General features: G+C 41.0%; 2 protein-coding genes and 1 long non-coding RNA gene across 13 annotated transcripts in view; 1 reads left to right on the top strand and 2 right to left on the bottom strand.

The window, feature by feature from the left end:
• The window catches only part of BMPR1A (bone morphogenetic protein receptor type 1A), a 73,178-nt gene extending 72,992 nt beyond the window's left edge, over positions 1–186 (bottom strand). For all 3 annotated transcript variants that reach the window (XM_064430135.1, XM_064430134.1, XM_064430136.1), the window contains exon 1: positions 17–186. The gene's annotated coding sequence lies outside the window, so the exon portion shown is untranslated. The remainder of the gene's footprint in view (positions 1–16) is intronic.
• The window catches only part of LOC135306369 (uncharacterized), a 38,577-nt gene continuing 24,014 nt past the window's right edge, over positions 6–14,568 (top strand). Inside the window, exons 1-2 of the long non-coding RNA XR_010367185.1 lie at positions 6–144; positions 6,147–6,234. This is a non-coding gene — a long non-coding RNA (uncharacterized LOC135306369). The remainder of the gene's footprint in view (positions 145–6,146; positions 6,235–14,568) is intronic.
• LDB3 (LIM domain binding 3) overlaps positions 9,307–14,568 on the bottom strand; it is a 114,804-nt gene continuing 109,542 nt past the window's right edge. For all 9 annotated transcript variants that reach the window (XM_064430102.1, XM_064430105.1, XM_064430106.1 and 6 more), the window contains one exon: positions 9,307–13,882. In XM_064430102.1, the coding sequence (XP_064286172.1) occupies positions 13,793–13,882 (90 nt within the window). In that variant the 3' untranslated portion in view covers positions 9,307–13,792. The remainder of the gene's footprint in view (positions 13,883–14,568) is intronic.

Raw genomic sequence — 14,568 nt, 5'->3', positions numbered from 1 at the left:
CGCGGCCCGCACTCACCGGCGCTGGGGGCTCCTCATCCTCCGCGCGGCGACGGCAGGCCAAGGGGGAGGGGGCCCGCTCCCCGCCGCGCTCCGCGGGCCGGTCCCGGGGCCCCGACGGCTCCGCTGAGAAGGGGGCGAAGGCGGGTGCGTGTCGGGCGGGGGAGGGCGGGACGGCGCGGCGCGGGCTCGGCGCAGGCTCCGTGTCCCGGCAGGCGCTCCCGGCGCGTCCCTGCGGGGCGGGGCGGGAGCGAGCCGGATTCCAATCACTGCAGCCGGGCGCGCGCGCGGCGGGGGCCCGCGGGGAGGCGGGAGCGCGCCCGCCGCCCCCGCCCGTCCATCAGCACGTGCCGTGGGCGGGAGGGCTGGCGGGGCTCCCCGGGAAGGAAAGTCGGCCGGGAGGAACCAGCCGGGCCTGCTTTTCCTCCCCAGGAGCCCCTCCGCGGGCGGGAGCGCGGGCCGCAGCCTGGGCCAGCTCGTATCTGGGCGCCCCGGCCCCGGCTGTCCTGCCCCGCCGGCCCAGCAGCGCTTTCCCCGTGAAGAAGCTCCTCTAGGAAAGGGCGGGAAGGTGTGAGGGGAAAAGTTGCCCAGCGGGTGTCGTGGAAGCGCTGCTGGCCTTGAGGAGGGTCGAGACACGAGAACAGCAGCTGCAGCACGGGGGGCCGGAGGCTCCGTGCCGGTGCTGAGGGCTCGGTGCCGCGGGGCGCGGGGATACCCGGGGGTGGGAGGATACCTGGGCTGGCGGCCCGGCCGGGCTGCGTGTCACCGGGGACGGCAGCGGCGGAGGGGAAAACGAGGGACTGGCATGGGCCTTTGGGCTTCTTCGTGGAAGAATAGTTCTGAGAAGGCTGACGCTGCAGTGCCGCAGGAGGGATGGAGTTCCATTGCAAAGGACAGCACTGTTTGCTTTTTCCATTTCCTGTATCTAAATAAATATGCCCAGTTAGTTAGATTGGAATACATTATGAGTTCTGCAATGAGCTGCTCTGCTTGCTGATAAGGATGCTGAAGGCCATGATTTGCATTGTATTGCAAAGCTCCTTATCATTAGGACAAATTGGAAAAGTAATAATTTGTCTGTCTGTCTTCAGCTGAGGTCTCCCAGCAGCAGTGCAGAAGGAGCTCCAGTGACAGTGTTTTGTGCCCGGCACAGCTCCCACCTGGGCTGCTCTTTTTAACCCTTCACTCCATAGTGTGGCAGCAGTCGTGCTGCTGATGTCCTCTTGCCTTTCACCTGTCCTGCCACTTGGTTACTCTGCACCGAGAACTTTGCACACAAAGCCAGCTACAGGGGAAATGAAGATCACATGGATCGTACAGACCTACTCAGTTTCCCTTTGTTGCTCACCGAAACACTCTTTAGGCCTTCAGGACACACCAGTAATTGCTGGTGTGGAGATGGCTGCCCAGATAAACTGTTTGCAGAGAATAACCAGTTGGGAAGCAATCTGGCTTATTGGTGCCAAATAGCCACATGTGCATATATTGTGGGAAACATGGCCTTGCTTATTTTGTTGACCTCTCCACAGTGTATCTCCATTTTTGCATGCTAATATCAGATAGGACTTGTAAATGTTGTGTACTCCACTGCAGAGCTGCCACCTCTGAATGTAAGATGAGAGCACTGGCTTTGCATTCTGGCTCACATGCCTTTTACCTACAGATTATTAGATGAGAGCTTCACGTCTGTATTATCCTACACAGCAATACGAAAGAGGAAGTAAAACTTCAAACCTATCACCTTCACTGACTCCTTTAAAATGTAGGCAGGTAAAGGCACACCTATTAATTGTATGTGGCCAGATACTGTGGTGGTAGGCATTTGAAAATGCAGGGTCTTGTCTTACTAGACTTTTAGCAAATTTTTTCCGATCACCATCATCCAGAAAAATCTGTCAGTGTCCAAAACAAAGCCAGGCTGCAAGAAAGACAAAATCACAGCTTCCATGCCAAGCAATACAGAACTCCTATGCTTATGTTTATAATTTCAAAGGAAAATATGAGTCTGCTGTTCTTCCACTCTGTGTACTACGAAATTATAGCAGCAGAACAGACACTCAATATGGAAGAAGAATGCAACATGCATGTGTGTGCTCCCAAGCAGAACCAGAGCTGTTAGTGCCAGCATCTCTTCAGTGATCATGTGTGCTAATACAGTCCAGTGCTTGTCAGATGTTAGATATTGATTTCAATCCAGGATGCAGGAATTTAGCAACAGCCACTAGCCTTGAAATGGATTTAACCCTTTTTGTGAGATGGATCAACTCTTTTCATCCAGCTCCTGGTGTGTAAATTTGCACATTGAAGAAATTGCTGCCTCAGCCAGTGCTTTACAAGGCACTTGGGCACTGAAGATACCCACAGGTCCCTGTCAGGTCAGGAACAGTGTTGCTGAGGATGAAGTTGGTATTGCCATGGCAAGTAATGCCCATCTCTACATAACTGAGTGCCATTAACTCCTTGTCTTAATCACAAAATAAAGTCAGCAAAAATAAACTGTATTCTAATAATATTAGGACTGCAGGAGACCAAACTGCATGTAATCTAAAATGATGAATCATAATGACCTTAGAAAGTATTTAGAGTGTGATGGATGTCTGATTAAACAGCACATAGAAAATACTGATGTCTTTCAAAACATACTAACTGCACAAAAGTGCTGTACTTAGGTTTCAATATCTCTACTAGGATAGGTAGAGAGACCTTTTTAAACCAGAAAGTGAACACTTTAGATGATGGGCTCTCAGAAAGACACAGGGCTCCAGCAAGCTAGTGAGCAGCAGCAATCTTACCTGGTGAGGATTTTAGGAATCTGCAAAAACTCAGACACACCAGGTTTAGTAACACTGAGTATTTATTTTGTTAATTGAGCCACACTCAAAAAACACTGAAGTCTTAAAATTGGAAAATAAACAAGTTTATTTGACATTTGGCTGGGATGTGGAAGTCTAACATGTGATACAAAAGAAGCAGTTCAAAACTGACTGTCATGAAGAGAGCTGTATTAAAGAAAAAAAAAAGGATTGTCTTCCAGCTGCTTTCATTGTTATTTCCTCTCCAGGAATTTCTTATTAGTTCTTGGAATCACTAGGGAACTGCAAAGTTGAATATCAAAAGAACAAAGAGGTATATATAGGGAGAAGGTCAGCCATGTGATAGGACTTGATCTTTGTAGATCCTTCTTCCCTTCAGTCTCTGGAATTCAGATGTCTTAAATCTGTGGTCCAAGAGAGAGAACTGTTTGCAATTAGATGAGTATTTCTCTGTTACTGCTACAAAAATAAATATTCCATGTTACATATTAAAAGAATATTGCCCTTCAGCCAGGGACACAATTATTTCACTTAATATGACATGAATTTGGCTTTGTCTCTTTTTCAGAACTATTTTACTTGAAAGCATATTCTTTTGATTATAAATTTATACAGCTGTTTGTTACTTACAAAAGACATGGATTTTATTATGCTTTTTAAATGTAAGCAAAAAATAATTCAATAAGGCAGAGTCAAATCTGTGAAGAAATGTGTTTTTAAAACTTTTTGCTATTGGTCACTGGTAGCAAAGAGACAAACTATGTCCAGCCTGGAGTCCAACCAGTCTGGTGTGGAACAGAGTCTGGGGCAGCATTGGAGAGCACTGTGGCAACAACCCAAGGAATAACAGCTCAGTGTGCAGAGCACGGGCACGAGGAAACAGGAGTGTTCCCACAGCTCAAGCCCTTGGTGTGTTTCGGGGTTTCTTTGGGGTTACTTATCCTTCCTCAGCCTTGTGCAGGTGGCCGTGGAGGAAGGAGGACACAATGGCTGTACCAGTCCCCAGCAGCTGCAGGGTGGGAGCTGATTCCTGCCTGGACTGTGCTGTGGGAACTGATGCCCCTGCTGTGGCAAAGAGCTGCAGCAATGGGGGCACTTTGCTCTGGGAGGCATCTTCCCAGTCAAGAACCAAACTTCCAGCTGCTTTTTCGGTTTCTTCTTCCTGTGCCTAGTTGAGCTGTATGATTTTGTTTTTATGGATTCATATTTACAAAACCCTTGTTGCAGTCTTCTCACCAGGTTGTAATAAACCCTGAGATAACTCTCCTTTTAAATACAAATTACTTTGTTTTTCTTAAAGCCAGAGCATTAAAAGTCTTATCACAGAAAAAGAAAATATTTGTAGGCTCAGCAGAGGCTTCACCAGGGTGCCTCGCTCACATCAGGTTGTTTGGAGAATTAATAATATGTTTTCCCCTACATGCATGCACATAAAATCCCCGAAGTCTTCAGCTGCTCAGAGAAGATTAAGTATTTCGATTGTAGTGCTGGTTTTAAAATTTATGTTCCGAATTATCAGTCAGTGGTGCCAAATGATCTGAAAGGAAGTTTGAATTATACTCAGAGAGAAGCTGAATGTTTGTGTTCCTCCACCTTTTGTTACAAGAGGTATTTGTTTCTTTTACAAGTCGGAATAATCCTTAGATCCAAGCCCACACCATATTAACAGCTCCTCTGTTAAGCCTGATGCTCAGGCTTTGTCCTGAAACTGGAGCACTGCTGAAAGTGGAAATGTTTTCAAAACCTGCTGTTACACAAGGCAAATTCTTATCAATACAGAACATTTCTGTCTTGCTGTGTGTGACAGCTTTTTGCTCAGGAGGCATGGATTCAAGTGGATGTGTCTCTGGCAGCTGCAGGAGTGGGTACTGTAGAGATTTACAAAGATGGACATTTATGAGACTGAAAATGCTCTGCTCTTCCAAGCCTCTTAAAATGAAACAGATCTGATCCCATACAAAAGAAATGAATGAAGTAATTTCATCACGTCCTGATTTTTCCTCACTCTAAACATAAACATGAATAAATTGCTGTTAAATAAGAGCAAGTGCAGCAAAATAGTCTCATTCACTTCTTTTTTCATATTATACTAAAATGAATATGGGACTACAAAATAATAAAAGGATATCCTTGTATTTCAGCTAAAATGTCTGAAAATATATAATGAAGTTAAAGGCATAGCAATTAAGCTTTTCTCTCTCAGTCTGTAAGGTACTTGAATATTAACTGGAACTTGAACAAGTTAAACTCATGCAGCTAAAAGCAAATCCCAAAAAATAGTCTATGACTCCCTTTGCTTCCAATGAGAAATTTGCCTGTGTCTGCAAATCTCCTCATTTGGCAGCCACACCTAATACAGTTCAAACTCTCCCTGGCATCAGCAAAAAATTACCTGATTAGGGATGCAGGATTGGATCTAAGATAATACCATATTAAAAATCCACCATGGATTCAGAAGCTACTAATGGAAATGAAATCCCTGAGAATACAAAACATTCCAAGCAGTCGAGCGGCTTCCATTGTACATACTCAGAATGCTAAACAATAGCAGCTATTGCATGTGTGACCATCAGGAAACACAGCTGTGCTTCTTTGTGTTGCAATTAATGACTTCCGTTGTATATAAAATTGAAAGTATTGGTACTCTGGGGCGGAAAGAGGATATCCTGATGCACTGCTCCTGTTTCCTTACCACGGCCTATTACTGAATGCTTCACCATTAATTCACTCTCAATGAATTACCCTGCGTGAATAAAGGAAGGGTACATTGCCTGGTTAATTGTTATGCTAAACGCTACTTTTTCTCTGGATTTTCTCTCTCCTACATTTTTATCTCATTTTACTACTTTTGCATATGCCCTCTTTGATAGTAATTGTTCACTTTTAATTAGTTTCACTTAATAATGAAGGTCTAAAATTAACATTTACTTAACTATCTTTTGACTTAAAGATTGTTCTGCTAAGATGTTTAAGTTACAAGATCAGAGAAAGCACAATCTTTCTCACTGTCCTTTAAAGAAATGAACAAAATCATCTCAAGTGAAATATTTGTGGCCAGGTTCTCTGAAGCTGGCACACAGAGATGTAATTTATACCTTTCTGTGCCAGTGAATATTCCTAAGCTGGAGGGGAATGAGGATTGTTACCCAGAGTTAGGGAGGAGTAGTAACAACCCTCTGTTATGTGTTTCTTTTTTTTTTTTTTTTTTTTTGAGAATTGCATAGGAGCAAGAACTGTTTGAGGTTGTACTAAATAGGCAAATATGGGCCCTAAGGAAATACACTACCCCCAAACTTTAATATCTACTTTTTAATAACACTGACTCTTTCTTTTTAGAGAGCTTCTGAACAGAGAGCAGCTTCTGTGGCTCCTTAGGAAGTCAATGAAGTCTCCAACAACCACCAGCCATGTAAGCCTATAAAAGGTAGATAATGTGTTCTGTATTTGTCTCTGAGAATTTAGTTTCTCAGGATGTGTCTCCTGTCCTAGAAGTCTGACAGTCTGTCACCTTTCACCACCAGACTGTTTCCAATCCATGCTAGGATGTCTAACACAAAGCTGAATAAGTCACATGTGGAAAACACGGAGTCCTTCAATGTGAGAATAAGTAAATTTTGCCAAATGAGCTGAAACCTTGGCAAGTTTGAATTCAGACTGGTGTCACGATGCAGTAACAGGAGAATAGCAGCTCAGAAGAGCTCCCATTCCAGAAGCTGCTTTACATCACAAAAACGGCAGAAAATCACCATTCACAAAACAGCCCTGCTGTCTTTTTGCTGCAGCAGCTGGCACTGGGAATACAATCTCAAAGGAAACTGTGCTCTGCCATTATTTTATAACCACACAGTTCAGATTCAGGCGTGCTCTGTCTGAAGCCACAGCTAGAACCAGAATCCCTGGCTAGCACTTTGGATTTCTTGCAAGGACTTTTTGGCCAGAAGTAGATGCCGTGCAGTGTACATGCAATAAAGCAGAAACTTTCAATTAGTGTCATCTATGTAGTGCATCCCCAGTAAATCTCAGGAAGTCTGGTATTTGCAGGATGCAGAGGGCTGAGTGCACTCACATGAGCAGCAGAGCCCACTCTGTCACCTTCTACCCCACAGCTTCCAGGCCTGTGAAAGGAACAGGCACTCTGGGCAGGCTTCTGCATGTGCATTAATCACAGGGAAATTGATAATATCCTTGGAATCAGTACAGGGAAAAATTTGCAGGAAGAAAATCTGTCAAGGAATGTGCAGGGAACAGCTGAAGAATATTTTGTTTGTGAAAGAATAATAGTCTTTGTTTATAATGCACAAATAAAAATTTTATTCCTGAAATCCTATTTTTTATATGAAGCCAGATTTTTGGAAAGTGTCCCCTTTTTCTGCTCCCACATCTCCTATGCTATCAAAATTGTGGAGTTGTTACTTCATGAAGCAAAAATACCTAACAGATAACAAAACCCAGGTCTCAAGGTGCACTCAGATTCATGCATTATTCTTAAGCTTTATATAGTAAATGGACTAGATGACAACAATTTAGGCTCAAATAGTGCAGGTATGAAACACATCCACTAAAAGGAAATCAGAATCTCAGTTCTGAGTGTTTTAATCCACGTATATCTCCCATACATGCATATAAGAATGCTTGCATTAGTCAACATGAAGATTTCTTTAAATGAAACTAAAGCTCAATCCCAGCATTATTTTCCTGTCTACATATGATTAGATCTTAAAATCATTTAAACACTGTAAATCATTATTTTGTTTTGAAATGAGATCTTTAATTCAGGCTACAGATATTTATTACACCTCCTAAAAATCCGAAACACCCTCTTTAATACACCAGGAGAATAAAACAATCTAGAACAGCAAGTTTTCTGGCTTTAGTGTAGCAAGCAGCATTCATTCCACAAGCACTGGAAGAATCATCACCTTCACTCAAGTCAAGGTTGTATTTTTATCTATATCTTCCAATTAAAAGAAAAATAAGTCTCAACTCTTTCAGTAACACTATGCACAGTAAAACTAAGCAGAAGCAGATGAATTTCTGCAACATCTCTGTCATAAATGAAAAGAATCCAATTTCTAAAGTAGTAAGATTAGAAAATACTTTTGTAGTAGAGACAGATTTATTAATGATACTTTATGCATACTAATTTATTATTCCCTAACAGTTTTAATCTGGAAACTTTTAAAGGAAAGATGTTGTGTTCAAAAGTTTAGCTTTGTTTAAAAAAATTCCTTCTTGTCTTTATTACAGAGAAAATTCTTGTGACTCAGCCTGACAGTCCTTATTAGTACAGCACACGTTTGTTACTGTTTTCTTTTGATGTAATCTTCCTAAGAGGAGGAACAAATGTATTTTAACAGCTATCCAAGGGCATATTTCACAGGCTCACAGCACAGAATTTATGCCTGAATATAGTCTGAATCTCATCCATAACTCTGATCTGCCTGGGAGAACAAAGCATTTCATTGTGTATTCAATAATGGTTTCAGCAATCTTATTCACACATTCCTTCCTTTCTTAATCAACAGAAACTGTTTGAATTCAAGATGCATGATTGGGGTGGGAGGGGCAAACAATGCCAAAGCCTAAACTTTTGAAATATCCATTTTCTTCAGAGCAATAATCTCTCTTTAAGAATCTCTGTTAAGAATCCCTTAATGCAACATTTGTCACACATTTTGCACCATGTCCTTTCCTAATGAACTTTGCTCTATTCCCCTTTTCCACCCTGTCAGCTGGCATGGTGCTCTGCTTGTGCCTCTATTGCTCCCAGTTCCAACAACTGAACTCTGCAGGGATCACAGTGCACAGTTTAGGAAGCACTGTCTTGTGCAAAGGTTGAAGGCCACAACAGACAATCTGAAAACCAGAAATTTTGATCTGACAAAATACTGCATACATTCTGGGCATTATTTTCAATTGCATTTCTCATGCACATTGTAAGCAGAAATTGGGGCTGGGAAATAAAATCAAAAATGCTCTAAGTTCTGATTCCTGATGCTGTACTTGGTAATGACATCTAAATTCAAGTCTGTTCATTTATCATCTGACTTCTTAATTATGTTTAATATACTTAGTTGTATCTCTAAAATGCTTGCATTTCTGAGGGGTGTGCAACAGGAATGCACAAAATGGCTTTTTGAAAAACACATTGTTATATGAAGTCATCCTTTCATTTGTACATATTTCTTGGCACTAGAGCTCAGTGAGGGTGTTCAAAACACTTTGTATTTTAAGTAACTTTTGCTAAGAAACAGTACAACTCCTGCCTGAACTTATGCAGTCAGACTTTGTTTGCAGATGCATCGATGTAACTGAAGAGAGAATTTACCCACTCCTTACAAAGTTACTATAAACAGTATTTGTTGACACAATAAGGTCTGGGACTATGCAGGTCTTGCTGAGTTACAACATGTACTGCTAGCAGGCTGCATCTTTTAAGCATACTAATATTTGTTTAAAACAGCATTATTTGGTCAAAAAATATTCAAGACTGATATACAATCAAGTTGAAACCAATGGTTTTAATTTTTATTTTCAGGTCTGCAGTAGAGAGTACAAGCTTGTGTATGCTTTCTTATTGATATTACATGGCTGAAAGCTGTCAGCTGTTCACATGGCATATTCATAAATATACCCAAATCATAAAGCTTTAACTGTTTTTGCACATTGCTTTTATTACTAGACTGTTTTATTCATGTTGGCACAGATAATCCATGCAAGGTAATTACTCACATCTCATAAACCACCAGACGTTCTGTTCTGAAATAACTAGGAACTCAGGAAAAAATATCTATCTAAAAGCAAGGACACTTGTGGCATCAAGGCAACATGTCAAAATATTACAAAACCTAGACTTCTAATATATGATCACTGCAGGCAATAAATCACTCAGTTTCAAATTCTGATGTTTATAAATACTAAACACTGTAATATCCACTACCAGGAGATGAGTATTGCAAAAAAACATTAATGTGCCCAGCATTAGACACTAATGAATGTGTTCAGTGCTGTGGACATTCACATTATTAAACATAAATACAAGTAATCTTCAGCAAAACATTTCACCCAAAGTACTGACCACTGAAGGACCAATGGAAAAATACTTTTCCTTGTCCTGAACTGGTTTTTGAATTGAGAATTGTAAAATGTGTGAATCCAATGTAGTGAAGACTAATGAAAAAAAGGTCCTAAAACTGTTTTTTTTTTTTTTTTTGTCCAGATAATAAAAGTAGCCTTATTTGGAAACATTTAATTTGCCTCATTCTGCAAAAAGAACATCAAAAGAGAGAAAAGCATTAAAAACAGCTTTTGAATCCTTTGACTGGAAAGTTATTGAACACTTTTTAGTTAGACAAAAGACTGATCTTTTAAATTGGTCATTCAGAGGTACAGTACCTTTGTTTTATTGGGTAAAAACTCACGTTAATTAGAATGAAAAGAAATATTCAGAAGAACTTAGGACTTATCTCAGGCATCTCTTACAAGACATAAAACATAATCAAGTACACATTATTCATCTTGTATATTTTTGTACAACATTATTTTCCATGATAGTTAAAAGGTCATATTTTGAATTTTAGAGATATATATTATTATATATATAAGCATTTTACCCTCTCCATATCACAAATGTGACACAGCAGAAGAGTATCAGCAGTTATGTGGTATTCTACCCCTGTGAAAGTTAAAATGCTACATTATTATTCACAAATTTCTGGTTCAGATATGTGCAAAAATTATATCTTAATATAGATATCAGGGGCGGGTACGTGGATTCCCTATTTTTGGACCACATTATGAAGCAGCACAAGTCATAACAGGAAATTTTTATTACATGATAATCCTCAGGGTATCTCTGTTCTTCATTCAGAGATATCGCTGTACCTCATAGAGTGATATGTAAACTAGCTTTAATCTCTCTTGCTCAGACACCAGCTGGAGCCAGGGCATGTGCTACAGTGCAGGTTCTCTGCCCAAGGAACTTTTCAGGACTCTCTCAAGCCAGTACAGCTCCCACTGAAGTCTGTGCTGCTGCCACCCTGCAAGCCAGCTCAGCTCTGCTCACACACACTGCATTCCCTCTCCTGCAGCCCAGACTTCAGATGTGCCACACTGGATCCTTGCTCACCCCTCTGTACGTATCCAAACCATCTCTCTGGGCTATGGCGAGCTACTTGCCCCCTAATTTCTCACTTGAAGCCCTCTCCCTGGCTGTAGTGATCCTGGCTGCCCCCCACCCAGCCTCCCCTGCCCCACCCAACTCTGACATGCCAGCGTGGTGGAACTGCCCTTACCTGGCTATTCCCTGCTCCAACCCCAGCCTCAGGAAGGGCCCCCCGTCTTTCCCACTCAGCCAGAGGCCGCAGAGCCCCTGCGCTGTGGCAGCCTCAGGTGCTCGCTGTGCGGTGCCAGCCTCCGCTCCCCTGCCCGCCCTGGCAGCCCCCAGGCGGTACCTGCAGGGGCCGTGAGGAACTGCAGCCCCAGCCACGCTGCCTGCCCGCAGCTCTCCACCGACTGCACTCCCTGACTGCAGCCCAACAGCTCCGGCCAGACCCTAACATGATGTATCCTCCGTGGTGCCAGTGAAGAGGAAGCTTAGAGGGACATTGAGGGGGAAGGTGGAGGGGAGAGTGACACACACATTTAAACACATGCAGATCAGAGGGGAAAGACCTCGTGAAATTCTCCCGAGGCATCCATCACAAGCCCTTCCCATGGAGCCTGACTCCCTGTTCTGATGTTGCAGTCAGAGATTAGTCCCAGTCAGTGGCCAACACTGACACAAATCTGCCTAAAGAATATCTTCAATGCAGTCTCAGGATAGAGTATGCTGATGTGAATTCTCTCAAATAACAGATAATAATAAACAGCATTTTGTTGAATGGCACTGAGAAATGAAAAGGAAATGTAGAATTTTCTCACTGTTGTGAATATGTATTTAATGAAGTCAAATAGAAGTGGAAAAAATATTTAACTTCCATAATTATGATTTATGAGCCAGATCTTTGGAGTTTATAATCTATGGGACCATATTCACACCAGCCCAGCACCGACTGAGAACAGAAAATTTGCTTGCTTACAGAAAAGAATCCAAAACAAACAAACAAAAAAAGGCTTTGCATATAATGTACTAGTGTTTTAGAATAATTCATGCATACAAAAATCTGACCCTATAGCAACTCAGATCAGATCACTGCTAAGATCAGTGAAAACTAAGATACCTACTGAATAAATACAGGTCATACATTTCAAAACTGCCACAGGCAGTTCAGGTGGTTATTTTCTGATTTCTCCATGATGCAGACTGCCTGCAGCTAACTTAACTCTTATTTTAGAACTCCAAATTTCATTTATTCCTCCCCCAAGCTTTGGATAGTTTTTCATCCCTTAAAAGACATACAAATGAAATGGGCATCACTCACGGGAGGGACAAGACAGACAATGTAATTTTTTGCTACTCAGAACACAAGGTAAAATAGGTGCAGATGGCACCAGCATGTGGCCCACAGAAAGCATCCTCAGCCTCAGAAGTACTAATTCAAAACTGTCAGTACTGCAAGCTGTCAACACACACACCATAATTCTCACTTAAATGAGTTAATAAAGGTTGAATGGTGATCAGACTTTCCATCTTAACTCCATCAGACAGAACTGCTGTCTCCAATATAAAAGTCACTGATATTCAAAAATTCAAAATTATTATCAGTAGTACAAGCATTGCTTATTTGAAAAAAAGAGTTTTATAAATAACTGTCTGAACAACTTGAAAGTTGTTCTTAAGCTATTAGGACAGATGCCTGGATGGTTATTAGAAAAGATGACTGTATGGTTATCCTAATTGTTGGAACATAGCTACTGTTTTCCAATGGCAATTACTGCTACAATTCATGATGTGCTGCATTTAAAGTAAGGAAAGGAATAAAGAGTATGTGCCTGCTGCCTTACGGATTTTTGATACACATTCATTTACTGTAAGAAAAAAAAGCCTTTTTCCTAATTATGTGGGATAGAGGAGAGAATTTTTGCAAACTATCTCCCACAACCTAGCTGTGCTAGATGGATGTGTTTCTTCTGTGTTCACTAGTGTGAAGGTCCAGATGTAGGTTCCTACCTCCCTCTAATATCAGTGGGAATTAGAAACCAAAGCAAGATTGAATCTCTTTTTTTTCTGCAGGAGGAAAGGAAAACTGGTTTTGAATTAAAAGGTGGCCTTTCTAGTCAACTCTATTCCATTCAATATAAGAGCAATTTGGAGAAAGCCAGTTGTCCTTTTCCATTATGATTTGAAAGTGAATTATCTACTGTGCACATAGAAGCCAAGTGCACTAGCAAGGCTGACCCAACCATTTTATTTTCAAACTGTTATGGATTGTCACCTAGGCTTCCCAGCTACATATGGATTCAAGGCAGACTTGTTATTTGGAAAGAATCTAAAATATCTGATGCTATGATGTAGCACCACAAGATAATGGAACAGCACTCACTTTTCCTAGAGGAAGCCCTAATCTATTTATTTCCCTTTGAAAGCTACAGCCTTTGGTTCTACAGATGACTGTACATATGGCACTTACTCATTCTTGCTGTGAAAGAAAATGACTTAATACAGAAGTATTTTTCCAGTTGTTTTTAAACACCAGTGTGTGGTCTAAGCAGTAAAACTGCTGTGGGTAGTTAACTTGAAACTATATTTGCACATTACCTTTTATAATAAGGTTTTTAGTTAATTTCAATATTTCCCCCAACTGTTGCTATAATAATGGACTAGTTCATGAGTTCATTTGGTTTTGAGTGCTCATTCAATAGGTTTTTGTATAAACTTCACAAAAAGCACGTTCTGCATTTATGAAAGAGGATAAAGTTAAACTTGAGAAGTACCAACGTCTAGCTTTTACCGAGAGAAGTGCTAGCCATGGTTATCAACTTTATGATTGCCCAGTTAGTCATCTGTTTTACCCCAGCATTACTGACTACCAACTCTTCCTTTAAACATTGATGGCATGGGCGTGCTTCTTGCACAGTGGCTTGTCCTTCTTGGAGTAGAATGGCTGACCTTCCAAATTCACATGGCACACCTACAATTAACAATAAATGCAATCAGGAATAATTAAGGAAAAAGAACAGGGAGAAAGATGTGACTATCAGTTTCAACTGCATTGCTCTTCTGCCCATGCATTTCTTTGTTAGTCTTTAGAAGCCATATATTGATTTACTGTTGATTTAACCCACTGAAAGAAATCAAGTCAGGCTCTTAAAAAGACCCCCACTCTGAGAATTGCATATTGACAACACATAATAAAACTATCACTTCCACAGAAAATGGTGCAGCTAAGGCAAACAAACAAGCAAAAAATAACATGAAATATTCAGAGGAAGTGTCTTTATGAGTAATCAATGTTTATAAGTAATTAAGAACTGTTAGCTTGTGAAGGAAATTTGCTTAGTGTTCCTTTCTATGTTAGAATTTCCAAAATACTTCAGTTTCCACAAAACACTTTTTTGTAAAGCTAGTTTAGCTTCAGATATTTATAAACATCTCTATACTTTCAACTAGTCTACCTAAATTTTAGACTTAAACAAACATTAGAAATTGTCACTGTCAGTTTGGTGTGGCCAACATACTATTTTTAGCTAATTAGAGATTCTAGATATTATTACTTTAGGAATAATATGTTGCAGAGCTGCTCAGTGGTATTAGAACCAGATGAAAGTACTGTTTATCATATGGATTTTTCTGCTTTGTGTGCAGAGTGTGGGAATA

This window comes from Passer domesticus, chromosome 8, assembly GCF_036417665.1.
Source record: "Passer domesticus isolate bPasDom1 chromosome 8, bPasDom1.hap1, whole genome shotgun sequence".
In the NCBI taxonomy this organism is placed as follows: domain Eukaryota; kingdom Metazoa; phylum Chordata; class Aves; order Passeriformes; family Passeridae; genus Passer; species Passer domesticus.
The sequence above is the reverse complement of the archived record's forward strand: the minus strand, read 5'-3'. Positions and strand labels throughout refer to the sequence as shown.